Here is a 26,021-nt window from a genome sequence, read left to right as displayed (position 1 = left end):
AGTCATGGGTGAACATGGAGTACAGGAGGGGTTGCACAGGGTGAGGTTCAGACCCAGGGCCCAGAGTTTAATGATGAGCTTGGAGGGTACTATGGTGTTAAAGGCTGAGAGTTAGGCAATGAACATAAGTATTCCTCTTGTCCTCTTGTCTGTGGACCTATTTGGGCGGCATGGAAATTGAAGTGGGTCTAGAGAATACAAAACCCAGCACAGTGCTACTCATAACACCTCTCACACTGAGACGTTGGTGAACCTGCTTTCCATGTCATTCCTAACCATATCAAATGTCTTGTAATGTATGCACGCATGACTGTAAGTCACTTTGAATAAAAGTGCCTACTATCGAGGCCCCTCGTTGGTGTGCAGAGAAGGGTTAATTACTTGAGTAGTTGATAAAACTGATGTATTTTAACTTGTCTGTTCTGGGAGGTTAATCCACCTCACATTATTCCAGTGGCCCAGAGACATTAATTGCCTGTGAGCCATGGAATTATAATGAAGGTCAGGACAGGAGAGTTCGACTGCAGGATAGGAGGTGGAGCAGCAGTTAGACTGCCGAACACCTTGTGGATCTCTTTCTGAGGACCTGTCACCAGTCGCCACACTGGCAAGAGCTAACTAACTATGAGTTAACTGTCTGCACTCCAGAACAGCATGTGCAGAGAAGACACTCAAACACTCCCTCCATGACTCTGGCTGGCTCTACGTTGACACAACGGCCCAGAAGGAAGTATCCTTAAAATCCACAATAGGAAACTTTAATTTCTGTTTGTTTGTAGTTCTGGAGAACCTGAGAGAGAGGTAGAGAGGAAAGCCAATGGAGATGAACTGAATGACATGAAATATCTCAATGGCAAAATAGTATCAATAGCCCCTCATTGCAATTGCTGTTGCTTGATATGGAAAGTTCAGTATGTGTAGTCTATAGTAGACTAATGCTTTGTGAAGGATGAAGCCCATGCTTGGCAGTATTTGTTTAATAGATATAGTTTCTCTACAATGAAAGTACAAAACCAATATCTTTCATCTCAGTTTACACAAACCAATATGCAGGGACGTACACACACAGTCGAGTGCGCACACAAACACACTCACACACACACCAGGATGTTAAGATATATACAGTCTTACCTGCCGTTCAAATATCAAATTTGATCAAATCTTATTAGATAACCTTCTTGTCTACACCCACTCACCCACTCACCCTTTCTGCCCTACATCTCCTGTGAGGCACACACACACACACACACACACACACACACACACACACACACACACACACACACACACACACACACAATTGTCTCATTGAAAACACAGGGGTTGGGTAGGTTATTATATTACAGCATTAAAGCACAGGGGACTCATTCGTCCTTTAACAACAACAAAGGGAAGAAAGACTTATAATGATGTTTTACTCATTTCCACCGTCTGAACACATGCTGGAAGCATCAGGCTTTGAAGTGTTTGGTCTGAGGCATGATTTGTTTGTCTTTCTCTTGCTGGGTGTCTGGTGCTCCTAGACTGATGCCAGAAGGGCCACCCTGAGTTACTAAAGAAACACACAAACGAACACGTTGGGGTGTGAGGTGTCGCAGATGGTTCAACACAGCACTCGGCACTAGGATAGCCAAATTCCGGGAACTTTCAATAAATTCCCTGGTTTTCCAGAAATTCTGGTTGGAGGATTCCGAATTTCCTGCTTATTCCCTCCTGATTCCGGGAATCTTCCAACCGGGATAACCATGGAATTTATTGAACGTCTTCGGATGCTTGCAAGCCAACTCAGCACTAATACAACGTTCACAGAGGGATATTGAAGAGCAGAGGTAGTAGGATAAAGGAGGAGAGGGGAAGGAGCAGGGCAATGATGTAGTGTATATCTCTGTTTTACGTATAATCAGCATATACTGGAGCTCTGTTCATGAGGCATTATCATTGTTGTCTTTTCATGCAAATATACCCCAACACCTTCAAAGTTATCGTTGAAAGATGTGTGCAAGGGGACCAGTAATTCACTTCTACAAACAGTAGTGCTTGTTTCAACGTTTACCGATCAAAGACCGAGGTGGAGCTACTGCCATTACTACTTACATCTGCCAAGGGTAACGCCCCCTTACCCTTCTCAAGGTGAGTGAGTGGACAAAACTGTGAAAATGCCTCTAAATTATAAGAAACTATCAAATAAACTGATACTGAAGCTATTTACAGAAACAGCTACACAGACAATTAGAATGTTCAGCAATAACAGCGTTGGTGTGGTTAAGTATTGATGCTATTTAACCAGTGGGGTTGAGTATTGATTTTATAGAGGTTGAGTATTGATGTGGATGTCAATCATATCAAGGTCAGTAATTTGTGGCAGTGTGGCAGACACAGTGGCGAATACGTTATTAGTAAAAACAAATTGAGCCAAAATAACATTATAGATTTCAGTATTATTCTGAGGCTAATTCGATAATGGATTTCAGAATCCGATGAGAAGCATTTGAGTGAGAATACTCTCTCTCTATTCCTCTGTCTATCACATTCTCATTCACACACACTCACTCACTCACTCACTCACTCACTCACTCACTCACTCTCTCTCTCTTTCTCTCTCTCACTCACTCATCACTCACTCACTATCTCACTCACAAACACATACTCACTCACTCTCTCCTTTACTCCTTCACTCCTTCACTCCTTCACTCACTCACTCACTCACTCACTCACTCACTCACTCACTCACTCACTCACTCACTCACTCACTCATAAACACACACTCACTGATGCTGTCATTTAACACAGTGATCTCAGAAGCCAGGGTGGTACCTCCTCCAGGGTTGTACACCACCTTTCCTAGAAACGTGTCAGGCCAGACTGGAACACTGTGAATTATTGTGTACTTCCTCATCCCTTCCAGCCTCCACTGAGTTAGTAATGTATATGACATAGTGGACCAGTCTGTGACATAGTGCCCTCCTCTGACTCCCTAGTGCCTCTACTCTGCTGCTCAGCTGATTGGTTGCATATAGAGCCACCATGTCTCCCACTGTGCCATATTCAGCTCTGATTAACAGACATGGAGCCAGAGACAAGGGAAATGAGTAGAGCTCTGCTCTGTGGAATATTACCAATTTATCAGAGCTCTCCCTGTGTGTGTGTGTGTGTGTGTGTGTGTGTGTGTGTGTGTGTGTGTGTGTGTGTGTGTGTGTGTGTGTGTGTGTGTGTGTGTGTGTGTGTGTGTGTGTGTGTGTGTGTGTGTGTGTGTGTGTGTGTGTGTGTGTGTGTGTGTGTGTGTGTGTGTGTGTGTGTGCGCGCGTGCGTGCGTGCTCTCTTTTCTCTCTCCCCCCTCTCTATCTCTGTACCTAGCCTGCCTCCCAGTCCCAGTTGTCACTGTGGAAGGTCTACAGGTCTATTGATGCTCAGTGCCCAGCACCACACTAAGGTTGTTAAGTGCTGCTAAGCAACAGGAGGTTGGTGGCACCTTAATTGGGGAGAACAGGCTTGTGGTAATGGCTGGAGCGGAATCAGTGGAATGGTATCAAATACATCAAACTCGTGGTTTCCATGTGTCTGATGACATTCCATTTGCTCCGTTCCAGCCATTATTATGAGCCGTCCTCCCCTCAGCAGCCTCCTCTGATTTACACAAAGTACTCTCTGACCCCCGCCCCCCCACCCCCACCCCCCCCCCCCCCACGCCCCTCGCCCCCCTTTCCACTCATAATGAGGAGCTACTGCATGTGGCCTTAGCCAGTAGTTAACCTTTCATCATACAATGACCTGACATTACATACAGGTTGTGTACCTTCTTTTCTTCTCTTGGTATTCTCCAGGTAGGTTGTAGTGTTATAAAGGTATTGGTATGATAAATCTCCTGTTGGTAACTAGTCTGATGTTGATAGGTTGTAGTGTTATAAAGGTATTGGTATGATACATCTCCTGTTGGTAACTAGTCTGATGTTGATAGGTTGTAGTGTTGAAGTGTTATAAAGGGATTGGTATGATACATCTCCTGTTGGTAACTAGTCTGATGTTGATAGGTTGTAGTGTTGTAGTGTTATAAAGGGATTGGTATGATACATCTCCTGTTGGTAACTAGTCTGATGTTGATAGGTTGTAGTGTTATAAAAGTATTGGTATGATAAATCTCCTGTTGGTAACTAGTCTGATGTTGATAGGTTGTAGTGTTATAAAAGTATTGGTATGATAAATCTCCTGTTGGTAACTAGTCTGATGTTGATAGGTTGTAGTGTTATAAAGGTATTGGTATGATAAATCTCCTGTTGGTAACTAGTCTGAGGCTGACAGGTTGTAGTGTTGTAGTGTTATAAAAGTATTGGTATGATAAATCTCCTGTTGGTAACTAGTCTGATGTTGATAGGTTGTAGTGTTATAAAGGTATTGGTATGATAAATCTCCTGTTGGTAACTAGTCTGATGTTGATAGGTTGTAGTGTTATAAAGGTATTGGTATGATAAATCTCCTGTTGGTAACTAGTCTGATGCTGACAGGTTGTAGTGTTATAAAAGTATTGGTATGATAAATCTCCTGTTGGTAACTAGTCTGATGCTGAGAGGTTGTAGTGTTATAAAAGTATTGGTATGATAAATCTCCTGTTGGTAACTAGTCTGATGTTGATAGGTTGTAGTGTTATAAAAGTATTGGTATGATAAATCTCCTGTTGGTAACTAGTCTGATGTTGATAGGTTGTAGTGTTATAAAGGTATTGGTATGATAAATCTCCTGTTGGTAACTAGTCTGATGTTGATAGGTTGTAGTGTTGTAATGTTATAAAGGGATTGGTATGATACATCTCCTGTTGGTAACTAGTCTGATGTTGATAGGTTGTAGTGTTGTAGTGTTATAAAGGGATTGGTATGATACATCTCCTGTTGGTAACTAGTCTGATGTTGATAGGTTGTAGTGTTATAAAGGGATTGGTATGATACATCTCCTGTTGGTAACTAATCTGATGCTGACAGGTTGTAGTGTTATAAAAGTATTGGTATGATAAATCTCCTGTTGGTAACTAGTCTGATGTTGATAGGTTGTAGTGTTATAAAGGGATTGGTATGATACATCTCCTGTTGGTAACTAGTCTGATGCTGACAGGTTGTAGTGTTATAAAAGTATTGGTATGATAAATCTCCTGTTGGTAACTAGTCTGAGGCTGACAGGTTGTAGTGTTATAAAAGTATTGGTATGATAAATCTCCACATTTTACCCAACAGGCCCTCCGTAACCAACTGTCGTGGAAAACCAGCTTTTTGCTAGTGGTCTGTGGCCCCCTTTTGACTCTTGGGGCCCGATCATTAGTCTCTGCCTGGCCCCTGACTTACCCCTGTCTTCTCCAGTTGGAGGGCTGTTCTGCCGGGAGGGAGCTCCGCAAACCAGACAGATACTGCAGAACAGTATCTGCACAGAAGGGAGGGAACTGCAGTGGAAAGGGTCATAGTACGGCTCTCTTTCTCTCTATTTCTCCTAACTGCATGAATGATAATCACAGTACATAAGCATTCACATGCTGAACATTTGCCAGAATATCAAATCAAGCTTTATTTATATAGCACATTTCAGACATGGATGCAACATAATTCGCTTCACAGGAAAAAACGTAAATAAAATGTAAATAAAAACAGATATTTACTACACTCAACATCAGAGGATAAAAAAGCTAAATAATGACAATACAAATTGAAAGATTAAAAAGCACCCCAAAGAAAAGCTGAGCTAAAAATGTGTGTTTTAAGACCACTTATAAATATGTCCACAGTTTTGGCCCTCCCTCAGGTTCTCTGGCAGGCTATTCCAAAGGCTGATGGCATAATAACTAAAAGCTGTCTCTCCATGCCTCTTGGTCCTGGGCTTTGGGATAGTTAAAAGGCCAGAGGACCTGAGGGACCTAATGGGTACATCTCTTCAAAGCATGTCTGACATGTATCGGGGTGCATAATTGTGGACTGATTTAAAAACCAACAGAAGAATCTTAAAATGTCGTCTAAAACTCACAGGCAGCCCGGGCAGAGACTTTAAAACCGGTGTAATGTGTCTGGTCTTGGTCAGTACCGGTGCTGCAGCATTCTGAATGTTTTGCAGTTGGCTTTCTGGGGTCGACCAGACAGGAGAGCATTACAGAGGTCAAGCCTGTTTTCAATAAAAGCATGGATCATTCTGTCGGTATTAGCCTGAGAGAGAAGCTGAGAATTTGGTTCAACTTAATTGTAAGTAATAAGTCGCACATTTTTCAAGAAGCTGGAACGTATAACAGGGAACATCTTTCGCATACAGACGCTTCTAATAGTAGGTATTCGTGCTCACGCTGCACACACAGGGTCTAATTCTAAGCTACTGCTCACATTCTACGCTACTGCCCGTTACCTCACACTTCTGGATGTTGTGACTATCACTGTTCACATAGGGCTATTTATAGTTCAGCTTTTTGCACAGTGACATACAAACACACACTCACACTCACACACACACAAGCGATGCCATTCCCTGCTGTGAACTGCAGGGGGAGCTGTGAGCACAGTGTTGATCAACTCTGGGGTTTATTGGGCTATGCAAGCCATGAAAATCCACTGTACTGCAGCCCTTCCGTGTGTGTGTGTGTGTGTGTGTGTGTGTGTGCTCTCTTCTACTACTGTGGCTCTATTGTTTTCCAGCCTCTCGGGACACACCGTTTAGAATCACAGACACCACTTGTAGAGCACAGCATGCTTTAAACCGCCAGAGCAGTTCCTTCTGTGGCGACTGGTAGAGCTGATTTCACTGTTCCCACCACCATGTCTCTGGGGAGAACGTCTAATGTGGTTGTGGTAGGCCAGTCTGCTTTTACAAGGCAAACTGCTGTACCAAACTACTGCCTATTAATGAACAGAAAAGGTCATTAAGTGAGTGCTTACATTCGTCCTATTTCACACATGTGAATTGGACATTTTTTTTTTTTTTTTTACATAGCCCACTCCCCTGAGACACCCTTGGAAAGCAGGGTCAGAGCCAGGAATCAGCCATTATTGATGGCAGCCCAGGAGCAATTAGGGTTAAGTGCCTTGCTCAAGGCCACATTGACAGATTTTTCACCCAGTCAGCTCAGAGATTTGAACCGGCAACCATTTGGTTACTGGCCCACACCTAACCACTAGGCTACCTGCAGCTCCAGAGATAAGGCATGGATAGGATAGCATAACTACATGAGTCCTCCCATCACATAGATAAACCATATAGGAGGCAACACAGAGCAAAAGTAGTGACAACATCAACACATGTTGGGTAAACAACATGGACATGAGACACCACATACACATTTTAGGAGAGGAATGCTTGAGAAGCAGAAGGTAGTGAGCTGAGACCTAGCTGTTAGGCATTGTTGTGGTCTGCTGCTGGCTCACCCGATGAGGTGGGGTGGTCAGAGTGGACCAGGGGAATTAACTTCATGGCTCAATAGCCTACTCGGAACCAGAAGAGGAGCAATGCTTAGGTGGGTCGGGGGCACAGAGCACGGGAGGACTGGAGGCTCATGACTGGACCTAATGGGCTAAATGTCACAGCTCTTAATGCAGCCACACCCACGGGCCAGGCTACCCCAACCCCCAGATCAGACTGCTATGTAAAGATCTGTAATATTCCAGTTCAGAGAAAGTTCTGTGGGAACATGTTTGGTCAGTAACGATGATGATAATGAATAGAAGGTAGAGTATTGCAGGATTCCTCTCCATCCAATCACCCCCTGCTGTCTCTGGTTTCTCTCTGGTTAAAGACAGTGATTTAACACTTGAACTCAAGTGTTGGGGAAAACAAGTGTACCTTTTGGCTTGTGTTAGGTGTTATCTCCTGGCACGTAAACCAACACTTTAAAGCATCTGGACCGGTACTGAGATGTATGAACAACAAGTAGGAACAACATTGAAAATCTTATTCCCTAACAACCCTAGCCTTGAAACCTTCATATTAAAATAACACATCAAATGCCATTAAATACATAATCTTGTACTTATCCAACCATACTTATAAAAAATACATTCAAATAAGCAGGAATATTTCAAAACTGTTGCATAACTGGCGTTAAAGGGGTACTGATATTAATAATGCATAAAAAATAAGTCGTCATGTTTACTATATTGATTTATGCACTTTAAATATTGCATTATGCCTTAAAACATATTTAACGTTTGATATACAGTGCCTTGCAAAAGTATTCACACCCCTTGCATTTCGTCACATTTTATTGTGTTACAAAGTGGGATTAAAATGAATTGAATTGCCATTTTTGTCAACAATCTACACAGAATACTCTGTAATGTCAAAGTGGAAGAAAAATTCAAACATTTTTTTTAAAAGATTAATCAAAATAAAAAAATTACTAAAATAAAGTAATTGTGTAAGTATTCAGCTCTCTGAGTCAATACATGTTAGAAACACGTATGGCATTGATTACAGCTGTGAGTCTTCTTAGGTAAGTCAATAAGAGCTTTGCACATGTAGATTGTGCAATATTTTCCCATTATTATTTTCAAGCTCTTGCCATAGATTTTCAAGCAGATTTAAGTCAACTGTAACTTGGACACTCAGGAACTGTCTTCTTGGTAAGCAACTTCAGTGTAGATTTGGCCTTGTGTTGTAGGTTATTCTCCTGCTGAAAGGTGAATTCCTCTCCCAGTCACTGGTGTAAAGCAGACTGAAGAAGGTTTTTCTCTAGGATTTTGCCTGTGCTTAGTTCCATCCCATTTATTTGTATTTCTTTATTATATAAGTCAAGCATACCCATAACATGATGCAGCCACCACCATGCTTGAAAATAAGGAGGCAATTACTCAGTGATGTGTTGTTGGATTCTCCCCAAACATAAGGCTTTGCATTTAGGCAAAAAAAGTGTATTCCTTTGCTGTGTTTTTTGTTGTTGTTACAGTATTACTTTATTGTCTTGTTGCATACAACAATTATGTTTTGGAATATTTGTATTCTGTATATTTGTGGTCTTGTCACGCCCTGACCTTAGAGAGCCTTTTTATGTCTCTATTTGGTTTGGTCATGGTGTGATTTGGGGTGGGCATTCTATGTTTTTGTTTTCTATCATTTTGTATTTCTATGTTTTTGCCGGGTATGGTTCTCAATCAGGGACAGCTGTCTATCGTTGTCTCTGATTGGGAACCATACTTAGGTAGCCCTTTCCCTCCTTTCAGTGTGGGAAGTTAACTTTGTTTGTGGCACATAGCACTTAAGCTTCACGTCGTTTTTGTATGGTTTTGTCGGAGTCATTCAAAATAAAAGGAATATGTACGTTCACCACCCTGGGCTTTGGTCTACTTCCTTTGACGGCCGTGACAGGTCTTCTTTTCACTCTGTCGTTTAGGTCATTATTGTGGAGTCAATTCAATGTTGTTGACCCATCCTCTGTTGGATCTGTAGCTGTTTTAAAATCACCAATGGCCTCATGGTAACATCCCTGAGCAGTTTCCCACTGTTCCCCGGGCACGAAGACGTGGATGTCGGTTAAGGCAGCCCCCACGCACCTCTCTGATTCAGAGGGGGTGGGTTAAATGCGGGAGACACATTTCAGTTGAATACGTTCAGTTGAATAACTGACTAGGTCTCCCCCTTTCCCTTTCATTTTCCTTCATTCCAGTCCCGCAGCTCAGTTCAGAAGGACGACTGTATTTTAGATGTGTACGGGTGGTTTAATACATAATCCACAGCATAATTATTAACTTGACCATACTTAAAGAGATACTCAACGTCGGATGTGTTATTGTTACCCATCTACCAATCACTTCCCTTGTTTATGAAACATTTGAAAAGCTCTCAGGTCTTTGTGGTTGAATCTGTGCTTGAAATTCAATTCTTGACTGAGGGACCTTACAGATGTTTTATGTATGGGGGACAGAGGAAGGGTTAGTTATAAAGAAATCATGCCAACGCCTATTACACAGTGTGAGTCCATGTAACTTATTATGTCATTTGATAAGCCAAATTTTACTCCTGAACTAATTTAGGCTTGCCTAGTTATGATTTATCCAACACAGAACAACAAAAATCTTTCACTTTGACATTACAAAGTGTTCTTTGTAGATTATTGACAAAAAAATGATTATTAAATCCATTTGAATCCCACTTTGTAGCACAATAATGTGAAAAGATCTTAGGGGTTTGAATACTTCTGCAAGGCACTGTATGAACATGCGAACCAGGAAATAAGCTATCAAATTATAGTGTGACTTTCACAGTTTAAAACTAGGGCTGGAGAACCTAATGAACGTAATGACTCTCATCTGACATGAATTAATGATGCAGAATGACGAAGAATTACAGCAGACCAGAAATATGCAAAGTGTAATAAAACAAAACAAACAATAAAAATGTGTAATAATAAAAATACTAATATAAATAATAATATATACATATTAACAAATGTGCAATGATAAATGTCCATTTGAATCAGCAAAAGTACTTCTAGTGATTTGAAGTGTGTTTTGATGAACAGCTGTAAAAATAAAAAAAAATCCATACTTTGTCCATTTAACTATTTTGTGGCCTAAACAATATATTTATTATAGAAAATAGAAATACAATGCAAAATAAGCTGTATAAGAGCCCAATCACCCCTATCACACCACAGTATGCAGAATGACAAGGTGTTTTGGGGCTTGTTGCAACAAAGTCACTGGTTGGATTGGATAGAACAAAGCCTAAAAGCTAACCCCTCACCAAAAAGTAATGCCAGTACCTAGCCCAACACTAGCGCATACTGAAAGTATGTGATTGAAAATACATTGGAGAATATTACATGTAAAAAGTAGAAGAAACTCCCCACACAGGTACTCTAGATACCTCCTGTTTTCAGAAGAAAATGTCTGTACGGGCAGTAGCCATTTTGCTACACTTTCTTCACAACCTCTATTTCGCAGACAGTGATGAAGAGAACTATATCTGCTGTAAACTCAGCACAAAGTGAAACACAGGAGGAGCTCTCCTTTGGTAATAGATGTTCGATGCAAGCTGCTCTTTGAACATAGGGGGTGATACTTAAATGAATAGAACATGAAAAATGAGTTTGATGAAACACGCAACACACTGTGCAGCCCACTGTGAGTTTCAAGAGCATCCTCACCATGTGAACATTACACTGAAGGCTCTTAAGACCAGGGGACATATCCACAAAGCATCTCAGACTAGAAAATGTGTGTTAAGTGCTGAGAATAGAGACATTTTACTCCTACTCTTACAGGTAAAAATAAAAGCTATGCATGAAGCCTCTTTAGTCATAAGAGTCCCACCTAGTCGACAGATATTTAGGACACCTCATGAGCTGAGTTACCAGCAGGTATCTTGATAATAGAGAATGCAGTCAGTGGTTCACGCTCTACATGCAATTGCTTTGGAGTTGTTGAAAGAATGTTTTAGAAATGTCTATTCATCAATACATGAGCCCTATACCACATGATATGCCTACATGATCATGCTTATAACCACATAGGCTAATAAATAATCACATATTTCTCTTTGGATTATATAATTAACCTACATCATGTTATTTCAAGTTATCCCTTTGGAGGGCAACAACACCTTAAAAAATGCCTGAAGTAAAGACGTCTAGGGACTATGATAACATTGATTGTAGTCGATAAAATGATAGACCTTTCAAACATTTTATGCAACATTATCAGCGAGTGATTTGATGCCAACTGTGTCAGAGCGATTTAAAGTTGTTAAACGGGAATGGTGAATGTGTTAAGAACACCGTCCTAATGTTGAGTTTCACCCACCCTTTAACCCTCAAAACAGACTCAAATCGTTGGGGCATGGACTCTACTTGTGACCCGTTTCAGGAAACTAAGCGTATGTTGCAAGTCACGACTTCACAGGAGAGCCGTTTGAACGTAAAAATGTGCAAAATGTGTTTTTGGTCAGAAATGCCATCTCAAAGATGTGAGTTTCCCCCTTTTTTCCCCCTCAGAACAGCCTAAGTTCATTGAGGCATCGACTCTACAAGGTGTCGAAAGTGTTCCACAGGGATGCTGGCCCATGTTGACTCCAATGCTTCCTGCAGTTGTGTTCAAGTTGGCTGGATGTCCTTTGGGTGGTGGACCATTCTTGATACACACGGGAAACTGTTGAGAATGTAAACCCAGCAGCTTTGCAGTTCTTGACACAAACCGTTGCACCGGACATCTACTACCATACCCCACTCAAAGGCACTTCAATGTTTTGTCTTGCCCATTCACTCTCTGAATGTCACACATACACAATCCATGTCTCAATTGTCTCAAACCTTAAAAATCCTTCTTTAACCTGTCTCCTCCCCTTCATCTACACTGATTGAAGTGGATTTAACAAGTGACAACAATAAGGGATCATAGCTTTCACCTAGATTCACCTGGTCAGTCTATGTCATGGAAAGAGCAGGTGTTCCTAATGTTTTGTACACTCAGGTTTTAACAGGATTCCTGAGACCTTTTCTGAGATGCTTTGTGGATACGGGCCCAGGAGTCTCTGGGAACTTTCTAGTCCTCAAAGTAACCAATATCGTCTAAACAAAATCTCCAAACAATTGCTGTCAAGACCACACACAAACACACACCTCACCCCACCAAGAATGTGCTACCACAACCCCATTTGCAGAACCACACACACACACACACACCACGCGCACAGACACACACACACACACACACACACACACACAGTACCAAACAACAATCACTGTCAAGACCACACTACCCCATTGACAGAACTCTTCACCAAACGATCTTTGTCAACAGTGGTTGGAGATGACAGCCCCTGAGGCACACACACCCTTCCATATACACACAAACACACACACCGTACACACAAAGTACACACACACATCCCAAACAATCACTGTCAACGTTATGGTCCAGCTGATGTGGCTGTAGGAAATGACAGCTAAGTAGGGAAGGAGGGACAGAGTCCAGCTGTGAAGTGCCTTTGGCTACAGAGAGCTGTCAGTCCAACTGGCAGCAGACAGAAAAGTGAGTGTCCACTGTCATCATTCTCCACACTAGATGCTACCATCACGCTGGCAGACCAGACAGATGAGACATAGAGGCCGAAATGGCACCCGGCTCCCTATATTGTGCACTACTTTAAACCAGGGCCGATCGGGAATAGGGTGTATTACACAATACAATGTAGGGAATAGGGTGTATTACACAATACAATGTAGGGAATAGGGTGTATTACACAATACAATGTAGGGAATAGGGTGCCATTTCAGATGCAGCCAGAGAATCAGCTGGTGCTGTGTAGCTCCATCAGTCATACATATGGCACATCACCTCTCTCCTGCACAAATTAGCAGCATAGGGTCTATAGAGATATGGCCAAGGTAAACAAGTAATGATTTATATTTTCCCTGTGCTACAGACGGCTATATCGGTCTGCTAATACAGGACTAGTAAAGGCCCAGTGCACTACTTTTGCTGCAGCACCCTCAGCACCCCTACTTCCCGCAGCTATGCTGAGGTCAACTCCACATAGCTCTTAGAAACAAAGGTGCTATCTAGAACCTTAAAGGGTTCTTCATCTGTCCCCAGAAGAGAACCCTTGAAAGAAAATCAACACAGTCTGAGTCACTGTCATTCAACTACACTAATAGAAAAAAGGGTTCCAAAAGGGTGCTTTAGCTGTCCACATAGGTGAACCCCTTTCGGTTCCAGGTAGAACCCTTTTTTGTTCCAAGTAGAACCCCTTTGGTTTGCAGGTAGAACCCTTTCAGTTCCAGGTAGAACCATGTGGGTTCCATGTTCTACTTGGAACCAAAAAGTGTTCTACCTGGAACCAAAAAGCGTTCTCCTATGGGAACAGCAAAATCACCCTTTTGGAACCCTTTTTTCTAAGAGTGTAGTTAATTGACAGTGAATCAGACTGTGCTGATAGTGTTGACAGTGCTTAACCCATGTATATTGCAGCAACTGTACACAGAACAGACCTTTATAGGTCCAGTAGTTGTTGTTATGGTAGAAAGACGTGGGCAGTGTTTGTATTGGAGAATCTAACTAGTCGTGACACACAACAGCAACACAGCGCTTCAAAGAGCTTATTCCTGGCTCCCATGAAAGCTATTGTTCTGAGAGCAATAAGAATGTCAGTGCACCTGTCCTACGCTCAGGTGTACACACACACACACACGCAGACGCACACACACACCCACACACACACACACACACACACACAGACGCACACACACATCCACACACACACACACACACACACACACACACACACACACACATACACACACACACACACACACACACACAGACGCACACACACATCCACACACACACACAAGGCAATGGGAGCTTTTCATCTCACACAGCGTCATCAGCGCTTTAAAGATATTGTAGCCTTGAATGATGTCAATCCATACACACTGTTTTCACACTTAGCTGTAATCCAGTAAGACATCAACAGCTTTTTCAATTTTGATTGAGCAGTGCCATGTTTCTTGCTCTGAATTAGTGGGAAAGAAATGTAAAAGGCCTATTAGACTAATGCATTTAGTGCCTTTTGAAGATAGTGCTTCGTGACTAATGCTCTGTGTCCATGTCACGTTTCACCAGTGTACCCCATTACCAATTCAAAGGCATGATTTAATCGCAGGCTCAAAATCACTACAGAGAAAAGCTCTAGAAGTGTTTTCCCACCCCAGGATACATACGGGCCCTGGTGGACGTAGCGCAGGAACTAGAGAATAAGGTGTCATTTGGGATGAAGCCTGTAATACAGAAGTAGAATCACCACGACGACATGGCACGCAGCGTCTCCACGGCAACAACCAGAGTTCTAACTCAGCTACAGCTGTTCTCATATGCGCTCATCTCACCTCAGCTTCTAAATCTGGACGATCACAAGCTATTTATAGATTACTAGCAGTTAGCAGTGTTGGTGGCCATGGTGATAATGATGATGATGGTGATGATGACTTGGTTTGAATATCAACTGTAGTTAAAGTTGTCAAGTTCAGAGAATAATTCTAGCTTCTGATTTGTTTTTATTACACACAATGAGCAGAGCCAGATTCCTACAGTAAAGCCTTTGTTGTTCTCTCTCGAATGACTCCTCAACATCAATTTGACAGTATGACAGTTCTGTATCCAGAGTTGTGGGTATCAACTTTCTTTGTTCACCTATGTTGTGCATGCACACACACACACACACACACACACACACACACACACACACACACAGTTTTGGTTTTGGCCCAAACTTAGCTCCAACCTAAGAAAATGTGGGCAAAAATTATGTCAACATAAAATTATGTGTTTGCTCAATTTGTCTCATATGTTAATTCAACCCCAAAACATGTTGGCATGTTACCTAAAAAAGGCTGTGTAACTAGTTACACACACAGTGCTTTTAACATAGTGTTTTCAACTTACATATTTGACATACATGATTACATTGTGCGTGTTAATTCATACAATAATTAGTATTCAACATGTTTTCACCTGGGATTTGAACTCAAAACCTCTCGGTTTATGGCATCCCGACCTTCCTGCTACACCACCATGTCTCTATCAGTTAATGTGTTAAAACTTAATATGACTATTCTCTCATCATTGATTTGATTGACTTAATTCAGCAATTGTAGGTGTTCTGTATAGTTGTCTAATGTTACTGGGTCATATTACTCTGTTTAATGTTACTCCTTAATCACTTTTAAACATGAAATAGTTTTTATTGAGATTTACTTTGAAGTGCAAAGCGCAATACCATTGAAATCAGGCATTGACACAGACATGGTGGTGTGGGAGGAAGAATGGAATACTGCGCTCAAGAGATTGTGAGTTCTAATCCCAGGTGAGAACTTCTGTGTGTAACTAGTTCCACAGCTTTTTTTGTTGCTGGTAAAATGTCAAAATAATAATTTATATTTGAATTAACATATGAGACAAATTGAGCAAACATAATTTAAGTTGACTTACCTTTTCTCAAGTTGGAGCTAAGTTTGGGCCAACTCAACAAAGAAAAGGCTGTGCGCACACACACACACACACACACGCACACACACGCACACGCACGCACACGCACGCACACGCACACGCACACACACACACACACGCACACACACGCACACGCACGCACACGCACACACACACACACACGCACACGCACACGCACACGCGCACGCGCACGCACGCGCACTGAGAGGTTCCCGAGGTTCATTCTGCCCTTCTGATGTCTATCCAGCCGGCACTAACACCTACAGCCAACATTATCAGCCTTGTGTACATAACATTCACCATTTGTGTTTAGGTTGTTTTTTTAACCCCTCACATGGCAAGCCGTTAGTGTTTTTTAACCCCTCACATGGCAAGCCGTTAGTGTTTTTTAACCCCTCACATGGCAAGCCGTTAGTGTTTTTTAACCCCTCACATGGCAAGCCGTTAGTGTTTTTTAACCCCTCACATGGCAAGCCGTTAGTGTTTTTTAACCCCTCACATGGCAAGCCGTTAGTGTTTTTTAACCCCTCACATGGCAAGCCGTTAGTGTTTTTTAACCCCTCACATGGCAAGCCGTTAGTGTTTTTTAACCCCTCACATGGCAAGCCGTTAGTGTCAAGTCAAGTGACTCATCCTACTGCTGAATGTGTTGATGGAAAAACAAATAGTTTGTTTCTTTATCTGAATTTGGAACGTGTCTCCTACAGTGCAATAACCTCTGTATAATTGAATTTCCATAACTATTATGTAGATCGGCTATAGCAAGATGTATTCATTGGAGAATATTTTTAACATGTTAGTGTTATTCAAACATAACAGGCAACTAACCCCTTCCCCATCTGTTGAAACCAGAAAAGCATGAGCCAGGGGCTGAGTATGAGCCAGGTCAGGTGGACTCATTATGACTCAAGTCATCAATACACTCTACAGCCGTACATAGCCATGGGCTGATCCACTGATGAAACACTTAGTACAATAATAAAAGTATAGGCTGTACATGTAATCTCACTGTACTGGCCTGGGTCCTTTACTACATTACAGACGGTAAAAAAAAAAAGTTTTACAAAAGAAAAGGATGTTGTGTTCAAACTGTTGACCTCTGTTTTCATGAGGCACAGTCCTCCTCATATCATTTACTTTCCTATGGGATGTCTCAGTCTGCACCTAAGGCAGGGGTGTCAAACAAACAGCCTGCGGGCCGGATCCAGCCCAGGAGGGGTTCCAATCAGGCCCGAGGGTGGTTAGAGTAGAAACAAAATAAAAAGACTCAACATGCTATAAAATGACTAAAACCGTTATCTATGCACAATCATTATCATGACCTAGGCCTATGTAATTGCATGCCTTGCTTGTGCGCATGTGAGTGTTTGTAGGCTATGTTACCTTCATTCTCCACGCCATTCCACAAGGTGGAATGCATCCCCAGAAATATTTTCTACTTCTTCTGGATTGTAGGAAAACATACGGTACTTTCTGAAAGGCTCATGGGTTGTGACATACTTTATAATGCATCGGTAAGTGGAGCTGCTTTCTGTAGCCTCTGTAAAGCAGGCTGTGTTGAACAGGTTTCACTGGACCTTTAACGTGATGTAACGGACACTCAGAACGTTTTGGAAAATGGAAAAAAACAAACAGTTCGTCAAAACGGCTACATTGTCGCTTACATCCATATAAACTCTTTCTTTATGGAACGCATCTCTTACAGTGTAAGTACCATGTAAAAGCAATTGTATATCATTAGTTTCCATACCTACCTCTCCAGATACACTGTAAAACCAAGTGTTAAGAATCTGAACACTTTTCTGTAACACTTTTTAAACGCACATTTAGAATGTCAAAGAAAACGCGTCACAGTGTTTAGATTGTAAACACCAGAACATGTTTATTCGTTGTAACACTTTTTAAACACATGCACACCTTTATACAACACTTAACACTGTGTTGTTTTAACAGGGTGTAAAGCAGTATTTACATATTTCCCAGCATGTCTTTTGTGTGGAATGTGCGAGATGTGCGAGACCCACCCATGACTGTGTTTATTAGTGACACAGACATGATTGTTGCATTCAATAAATTATATTTCTGAAGCCTTCTTCAAGTGACTGCCTAATTGAATGTATTTCAATTAAAAATAAACCCTTTAATGACCATATATTATATATTTAATGAGGCCTTTAGTTATGGCCTAGTTATCCTCGACATTATGGTCTACAAATCCTGGCTCATGGGCCACATCAGACCTGCAAGTCACAATATGCTGGTTTGTGAAGTGATTAGAGAGAGGATATCCAACAATTTGAATATGTTATAACCCACAACTTGCACTCAGAGTGACTGCTATGGTGAAGGACTTAATAAACAAGACTACCTAAACCATCTAAACTGGAACAACCATCCTTAAAGATTTTATTAGTGAGGCCTCCTGGGTGCAGTGGTTAAGGGCGCTGTACTGCAGCACCAGCTGTGCCACCAGAGACTCTGCGTTTGCGCACAGGCTCTGTAACCGGCCGCGACCGGGAGGTCTGTGGGACGACGCGTCGTCCGGGTTATGGAGGGGTTGGCCGGTAGGGATATCCTTGTCTCATCACGCACCAGCGACTCCTGTGGCCGGGCGCAGTGCACGCTAACCAAGGTTGCCAGGTGCACGGTGTTTCCTCCCACACATTGGTGCGGCTGGCTTCCGGGTTGGATGCGCGCTGTGTTAAGAAGCAGTGCGGCTTGGTTGGGTTGTGCGGCTCGCATGACTTTCAACCTTCGTCTCTCCCGAGCCCGTACGGGAGTTGTAGCGATGAGACAAGAACCACGAAATTGGATACCACAGTAAACAATTGGATACCACGAAATTGGGGAGGAAATGGGGTAAAATTTAAATAAAATAAAAAATAAAAAAGATTTGATTAGTTTAGAAAAATGTAAGTGATTTATCTCTGTATAGTATACGCTCAATGAATCAATCAATGTGCATGAGGACACAGATACAGTATTAAAATAAACTATTCTAAATATCAATCTGCAACAAAGCATGTTGGGAAATATGATAATGGCATGCTGGGAAATATGATAACGGGGCCCCTCCCACATCTTTGAAGTCAGCACAGTCGAGTAACAACAATACCATGCGATTGAAAGATTTCTTGAATCAAATGTCCTGTTCAGTTGTGCTGACATGTAGGTAAGGTGACAGACATTCCTAACACTGATCTGAATAAAATGCATCTATTTATAATGACCAAATGCACTCTAAACAGGACTATGGGAAAGTACACACTAGTGTTTAAAATCTGAACACTTAGGAGATTTAGGGGTTCTCCTGGTTGGAAGTTGACTGGAAAAGGTTGACTGTCATATTTCATCTCGCATTGTAAATGCCTGTGTTAAGATGAGAACACCTATTGGCAAATCTAAATGCCTAGTGTTTAAATTTAAACACTGACGTTTAGGTTATAAATGTGTCACATGTTTCATGTGTCCACATCATTAAGGAATTATCATGGTCCACACATGATTAAAAAAAAAGTTATATATCTGCACCATTGAGAGCATCACGACTGGCTGCATCAACACATGGTATGGCAAATGCTCGGCATCCGACACCAAGGTGCTACAGAGGGTAGTGCGTACGGCCCAGTACATCACTTGGGCCGAGCTCCCTGACACCCAGGACCTCTATACCAGGTGGTGTCAGACGAAGGCCCTACACATGTACTAAAACTCTAGCCACCCAACTCTCTGCTACCACACAGCAAGCGGTACCGATGCACCAAGTCTGGAACCAACAGGAGCCTGAACAGCTTCTACCCCCAAGCCATAAGACTGCTAAATAGGTAGTTAAAAGCCATAAGACTGCTAAATAGGTAGGTAAAAGCCATAAGACCGCTAAATAGGTAGTTAAAAGCCATAAGACTGCTAAATAGGTAGGTAAAAGCCATAAGACTGCTAAATAGGTAGGTAAAAGCCATAAGACTGCTAAATAGGTAGGTAAAAGCCATAAGACTGCTAAATAGGTAGGTAAAAGCCATAAGACTGCTAAATAGGTAGGTAAAAGCCATAAGACTGCTAAATAGGTAGGTAAAAGCCATAAGACTGCTAAATAGGTAGTTAAATAGGTAACCAATAGCTACTTGGAATATCTACACAGACCCTTTTTGCACTAACTCTTTTGACTCATCACATCCGCTGCTGTTACTGTTTATTATCTATCCTGTTTCATTGTCACTTTATCCCTACCTATATGTACATATCTACCTCAATCACCTTGCACCCCTGCACATGGACTCGGTACTGGTACCCCGTGACTATAGCCAATGGTTACTCATTGTGTATTTCTTCCTTGTGTTAATATTTATCTATTTTTCTATTATTTCTATTTATTTTTCCGTCTCCATTGCTGGGAAGGGCCCGTAATTAAACATTTCAATGTTAATCTACACCTGTTGTTTACAATGTATATGAAAAATACAATTTGATATGATGGTTATACAGTGTAGGCTATAGCAAGATTGGAATAATATCTGATTCATGGGAGAATGTATGTTTAAACATGTCTGCATTATTCAAACATAACAGGCACCTAACCCCTTCACCATCTGTTGAAACCAGGAAAGCACATATGAGCCAGAGCAGGTAAACTCATTATAACTCAAGCAGAGAAAATCTACAGCCAATCATAAACCATGTTAACCAGGTGATAATGCCAGGAGCTGTTCTTTCAGAGCTACAGCACTTATAGCTCATGGGGAAGCGCAGTCTCAATATGTCACTGCTGAAAACAGTGGTATTAAATCCACTACTGTAGGCTGTAATTCAATTGTGATTTTGAACATGTATCCTAAATTATATAAGCTGACAAACAAACAACGTAAATATGGCCAAACTCTAAAGGGATCGTTTCACATTCAAATGGACAAATAAACAAATAGACCTGAACAGTTCATTATACATTAAAATGCATGTGCTTTTAGTGTTGTCAGCTGCTGTAACATACACAATACAATGGAAGCATACTATGGTCATGTTCACTCTCCAGTAGTCATTTAAGGGTTGCTAGGCACATCTGAAGACATGCCTAGTGCATTATGTTATGTGCCCGTGTTGAATAATATCATGTGTAGATGGTGTCCATTATGGAGAAGGTGTCCCCCCCCCCCCCACCTCTCTGCTTCAGAGGGGATGGGTTAAATGCCCCTTTCCCTAATGTAGGTCTAAAGCCCACCCACTCTGGTCTTTGATACAGTTTAAACAGAAGTTGCTTGGGGGAAATGAATGTTGGTTGTTATCTCCAAAACAGAAACGTTTCAGGAATTGGAAAACAATGTATATATTTCCCCATTAACGAAAATACAATTATGAAACTTCAGATGCTATTTTGAAAAGATGTTCTTGGTCCTAGAGTCATGAAATGTTCCGAGTACATTGAGGGGAGTTACTCCTTTCAATAAATGTTTTTAGAAAATGTATTTGCGAGGTTTACATCAGACAGCAACATATTTCAAAAACAAATAATAAAACATTCACTCTTAATTTTCGAGTAATGTAGGCCTAAAAAGGGTTCATGTCTTCGTGTTATTAAACTTGTTACGGGTCCCTATGTTACCCAGGTCTGATCGACAGGTTAAATATGTCTATTCTAACATCAATGTCTCTGTACGTCCATGAAGTCATGTAGGCCTACCAGTGTACTAAATGTGAACCTTTAGTACAGAAACATTGCGTGCAACGTTGTGTGCCTACTCTATGTGTAGAAACAATGCTGTGTGCCTCCTCTCTGTGTAGAAACAATGCTCTCTAATCTACTGCCTGTATTTTTCTGGTCCTTCACAAAGACCATTATGATTTTGTCTTGTTTTATAGAAATGCTGATTCACCTTAAAAACAATTGTTTGCTTAAAGATATTTCCATATTATGGCGGAGATCAAATCCAGCTAGACCTTTCACTGTAATGTTGGCAATACCACTTCAATCAAGAAACTAGCATGTTCATTGAGGCCCTAAGCTAAATAAAGGCCATGCAAATGCCAACATTAAAGGCACCAGGCTACTCTGAATATGTGCTAAAGTTGTAGGCCTGTTGACTCCGTTGGTATTTTCTACAAGAATATCCTATAGCATATATACTGTACATCTGTTTTTGTTTGTTTTCTTCTATCAAAGTGGACATACCTCAGGATACGATTCGTTGGAGGACAAGGATCTGATCGTTTGGCCAAGAAAGGGTTATGGGCGTTTTATTCGGCCTGCTTGGAATAATTATGTATGGCCAGCTGGTGTATGGCCAGCTGCAGATCATCCCTCATGATGTGGTTGTTGGCAGCGCAGCTCACAGGAGCTAGAGGAGCTGTCCTTTCAGCACCACGTGCAGCGCCGCTCACAGGAGCTAGAGGAGCTGTCCTTTCAGCACCACGTGCAGCGCAGCTCACAAGAGCTAGAGGAGCTGTCCTTTCAGCACCATGTGCAGCGCAGCTCATGTTCAAGCTGCAGCAACAGCTGATGGAACGAACTTCAGTTAAGGTTACATGCACACAATCATAGGAAGATGGGAGGTTTTTTTTTTTTTTTTTTTGGGGGGGGGGGGGGTGGACTAGTATAGGCCCAGCGCACTACTTTTGTGAAATAACTGTTTTATTATTTTTTAAGTAAGGTAATTTGTATTTTTTTTTTCAAGGAGTGCTGCAGCACCCTCAGCACCGCTACTTCCCCGTCAATGCACACAATAATGCCATTATTATTGCCTGTCAGGTTAATATAACAGTTTGTTTAAAACGTTTACATGCTTTGCAAAAATAACGATTTCCCCAATAATCCTGTTTACATGGACACATCTGAAAGCAGGCTACTGATGAGACATTTGATAATTGCAGAACATCGCCAAACAATATAAACGTTCTACCACAGTGACCATGTTATTTTTGCAAATACTATTTGATTCTGAGTTCAGACATATAATGTTTGTATGTGAAAACTACTTATAAGATTAATACTTTTCCGAACTCACTTAACTCACTTAATGGTGCTTGCACATACGCAGATCAAATTGACCGCTGGGATGTCAATTAACCTGTTTACACATCATAATAATTCGAAAGATTGCTCAGAAAACCAGGTGTTTTAATCGGTGTATGCTTACTTCGATTATGACCTTACACTGATTAAGATAAGCAGAGTAAGGTGTTTACACACAGCACATGCCTAATGCAATATTCGGCATTCTGCCATAATCAGTTTAATGTCGAGTGTTTAGTGTGAATGTAAACATATTGATGCCTCCACAGTTTTTTAGATAGTGTTGACATGTTATCAATCACAGCATTTTGTAACCTACCACTTGCATGGTCTGCCATTAAATCATGGATTAAAACATGTTGTCTACTGGGGTAACCAATGCAGATGCAGCAACAGTCGTGCAGTTGAAATCACTGTACATGTAGGCTTATCATTATTTGGTTTCCAAAAATGTGGTCAAGCCTATCTCAGTGGCGTGGTAGGCCACTCCTACTTTGATGGTGCATTGTGGTACTCGAGGGAATGGTTGCATACATAGTAGCCTAGAGGACTGCTTTTCGTGTAGGCTATTGATCTTTTCTCATTAAATTGATGAGCTGCTGAAATCTATAATGGAAATTGTCAGTTTATCTAGATAGACAGACACATTATGTTGTTGCTACTGATTGTAGTGATGCCTTTTGTTTCCTGATCTATAAAGTTGATGTGCAGAAACATTGTACACAGGTGGCATTTTACTGTTATTGCGTCATCATTTGGTTTCGCCTGTTAACATACCGGAGTTATTTAGCGAAAACCACATTTTACCTACTTTTCTAAAACAATTGATGTTGCATAAGGGACAGGTTTTAAGGGTTAATACCGGGTAGTGGGTATAGACTACCTGTTGCTGGACTAAGTTTAGTGAAACACATCTCTGCATAATGCTGTGTTGACTTTAATTCGTTGTGCTATATAGTGTTGTAAGTGATATAGTAACTATTTCAATTGTAGCCTACTAACCACCTAACATCCACGGCCCATGACTGTGATTAAGCTGTAGACTACACTTTAAATCTCCGCATGAATTACATTATATTGACACAGTGGTTGCGCGTAATGCTGGTATGCAATTAAATCTCCATGGACTGTAGACTGCAGACTCACCTATGGTGGTGATGACTGTGATGGCAAAGTAAAAAGATCCCGCAAATTTCCACTGAACTCCGGCCCTGTGGGGCTCGGCCTCCATAATGATGGTCTCCAGTTTGCGGTAGTCGTCCTCGCTAATGTTGTATTTCCCTTGGAGACGCTTCTCCTCTGCCTCCAGCTGTTCTTTCTCCCGCATCTCGAAGTCTGACTCCAGGGCATCGAACACTGCGGCCCCGACCAGCAGGTACGTGAACGTGCAGATGATCAGGGACAAGGTCCGCACGTTCTGCCGCTTCATGACCACCAGGAACCGGCGAGTGAGGGGCTCATGTCCCCTCCGATCCCCCGGGAAGGCTGCGCAGCAATCGGGAAAGCGTTGGCAGCGGCTGAAAGAGGAGGGACAGACTGGCGCGTGTTGGTGACTGTGGGTGCGGTGGACAGAAGAGCAGTAGTGGAGACTGCTATGTGTGTGATCCCTGTAACAGGTCCCAAAATCCTGCTCCGGGTTCGCAGAGAGACACAGGAGACTGCTCGATCGCCGGGACCACGAGCCCTGCAGCCTAGACACTCTGCGCAAAACCTGCCCAAACCAAGTCCTCCAAGCGCGTAGTGCCATCAACAAGCAGCTGCTAGATTCCTCTGTTGTCTTCTTATCGAAAAGTCAACGGTTTTTTTTACCAATTCAATTTAACACATATGGCAAAATAATGTTCGATTATTTTTGTTGTGAATCTGTAAATGCTTGATGCGGTATTTGCTCTTCTGTCCAAATCTTCCTGGAAGATTTAAAGAGAAATTAACCGATCCAACAGAGGTTGGATGCGGGTGAAGCATAGGCTATTTTCGCATTTGCTCCCAGTAAGTTTCAGTAAGCAGCAACCTGTTCATCTCGCTACCTCATCTTAAGTGTCAGGCTATTTTTAACAACGAACCATCCCCCCCATTTGTACATAATCAATTGACTGTGTGGAATCCAGAAATACAGCTCAGAAATATAAGACATCGCCAGAAGTCATTTCCATTTGATTCACAATGTGTTGTGCTGAGTCCTCGATAAGATACACGAGAAGAGGGACACACAGCGCAGGATCCGAGAGAAAAAAAGTATACTCACTCACTTGATTCGCGCTCTGGGGATCTAAACCCAGGCAAAACTCAACAAAGATCTAACACTGTGCACAGCGTAATTCCTGTCCATTGCGGAATTATTCACTACCGATTCCTTTCCTCATATCGGATCATATTGCCATAAATTATGGTAAAGATAAAACTATCCCAAAACGGTGACTGGAAGGGACACTCGTCATCAATAAATCTACATTAACTACAGGTTTAATTTCTAATGTTCCCTTCTTAGAATAGTGCCGTGGGGTTCTGCCTCAGGACAAACGTGCATTGTCACTGTATAACCTTCTCTAAAAACCCGGAGCAGGCAAACCCGAAATACCGGTATAGCCTGATGCATGTCTCCTGTTAGGCGCGTGGTGACTACCGGCTCAGCTGCGCCCACCAAGTGCTCTCCAGGCCGGAGCTGATTTCTCCGCGGGCTTCCAATTAACTGGAGTTAAATTAGAAAAAGTTTCGGGTTTTCCTCGTTAGTAGAAGTTACTCGAGGCCATCAATTAACGCTAGAGAGAGAGAAGCACTTTGATGATGAAGCTGAACACTGCGTGTCCTCACAGGCTACGGATGCTGAGTGTGTGGAATCTCCTGTCAGAAGTGTGGCAGGCTATTTAATTTAAGAGACCGTTGAGATCTGATTCTCCATCTATTGTATTTTAGGACGTTCTATTTTAAGACATTCTAATTGTTGAACATGTTTACTTAAAGCCGTCTTCCTCCCAAGGGGCATCTCTTAATACCAGGTCACCCCTTCTCCTCACACCCCTCCTGCAGCGACCACTCCCACTCATTATCAACACGAGATTACTTCCAAA

The 26,021-nt window shown here is 41.9% G+C and overlaps 1 protein-coding gene across 1 annotated transcript in view; it reads right to left on the bottom strand.

Moving 5' to 3' along the window:
* The window catches only part of LOC110488194 (potassium channel subfamily K member 9-like), a 40,116-nt gene extending 14,635 nt beyond the window's left edge, over positions 1 to 25,481 (bottom strand). The window contains exon 1 of the mRNA XM_021560301.3: positions 24,100 to 25,481. Coding sequence (XP_021415976.3) covers positions 24,100 to 24,700 — 601 coding nt within the window. The 5' untranslated portion in view covers positions 24,701 to 25,481. The remainder of the gene's footprint in view (positions 1 to 24,099) is intronic.
* Between the last annotated feature and the right edge of the window lie 540 nt (positions 25,482 to 26,021).

The sequence above is a fragment of the Oncorhynchus mykiss genome, chromosome 30 (assembly GCF_057628025.1).
Source record: "Oncorhynchus mykiss isolate SJ-2025 chromosome 30, ASM5762802v1, whole genome shotgun sequence".
Classification (NCBI taxonomy): Eukaryota; Metazoa; Chordata; class Actinopteri; order Salmoniformes; family Salmonidae; genus Oncorhynchus; species Oncorhynchus mykiss.
Note: the sequence above shows the minus strand (reverse complement) of the source record. Positions and strands in the feature narration are given on the sequence as shown.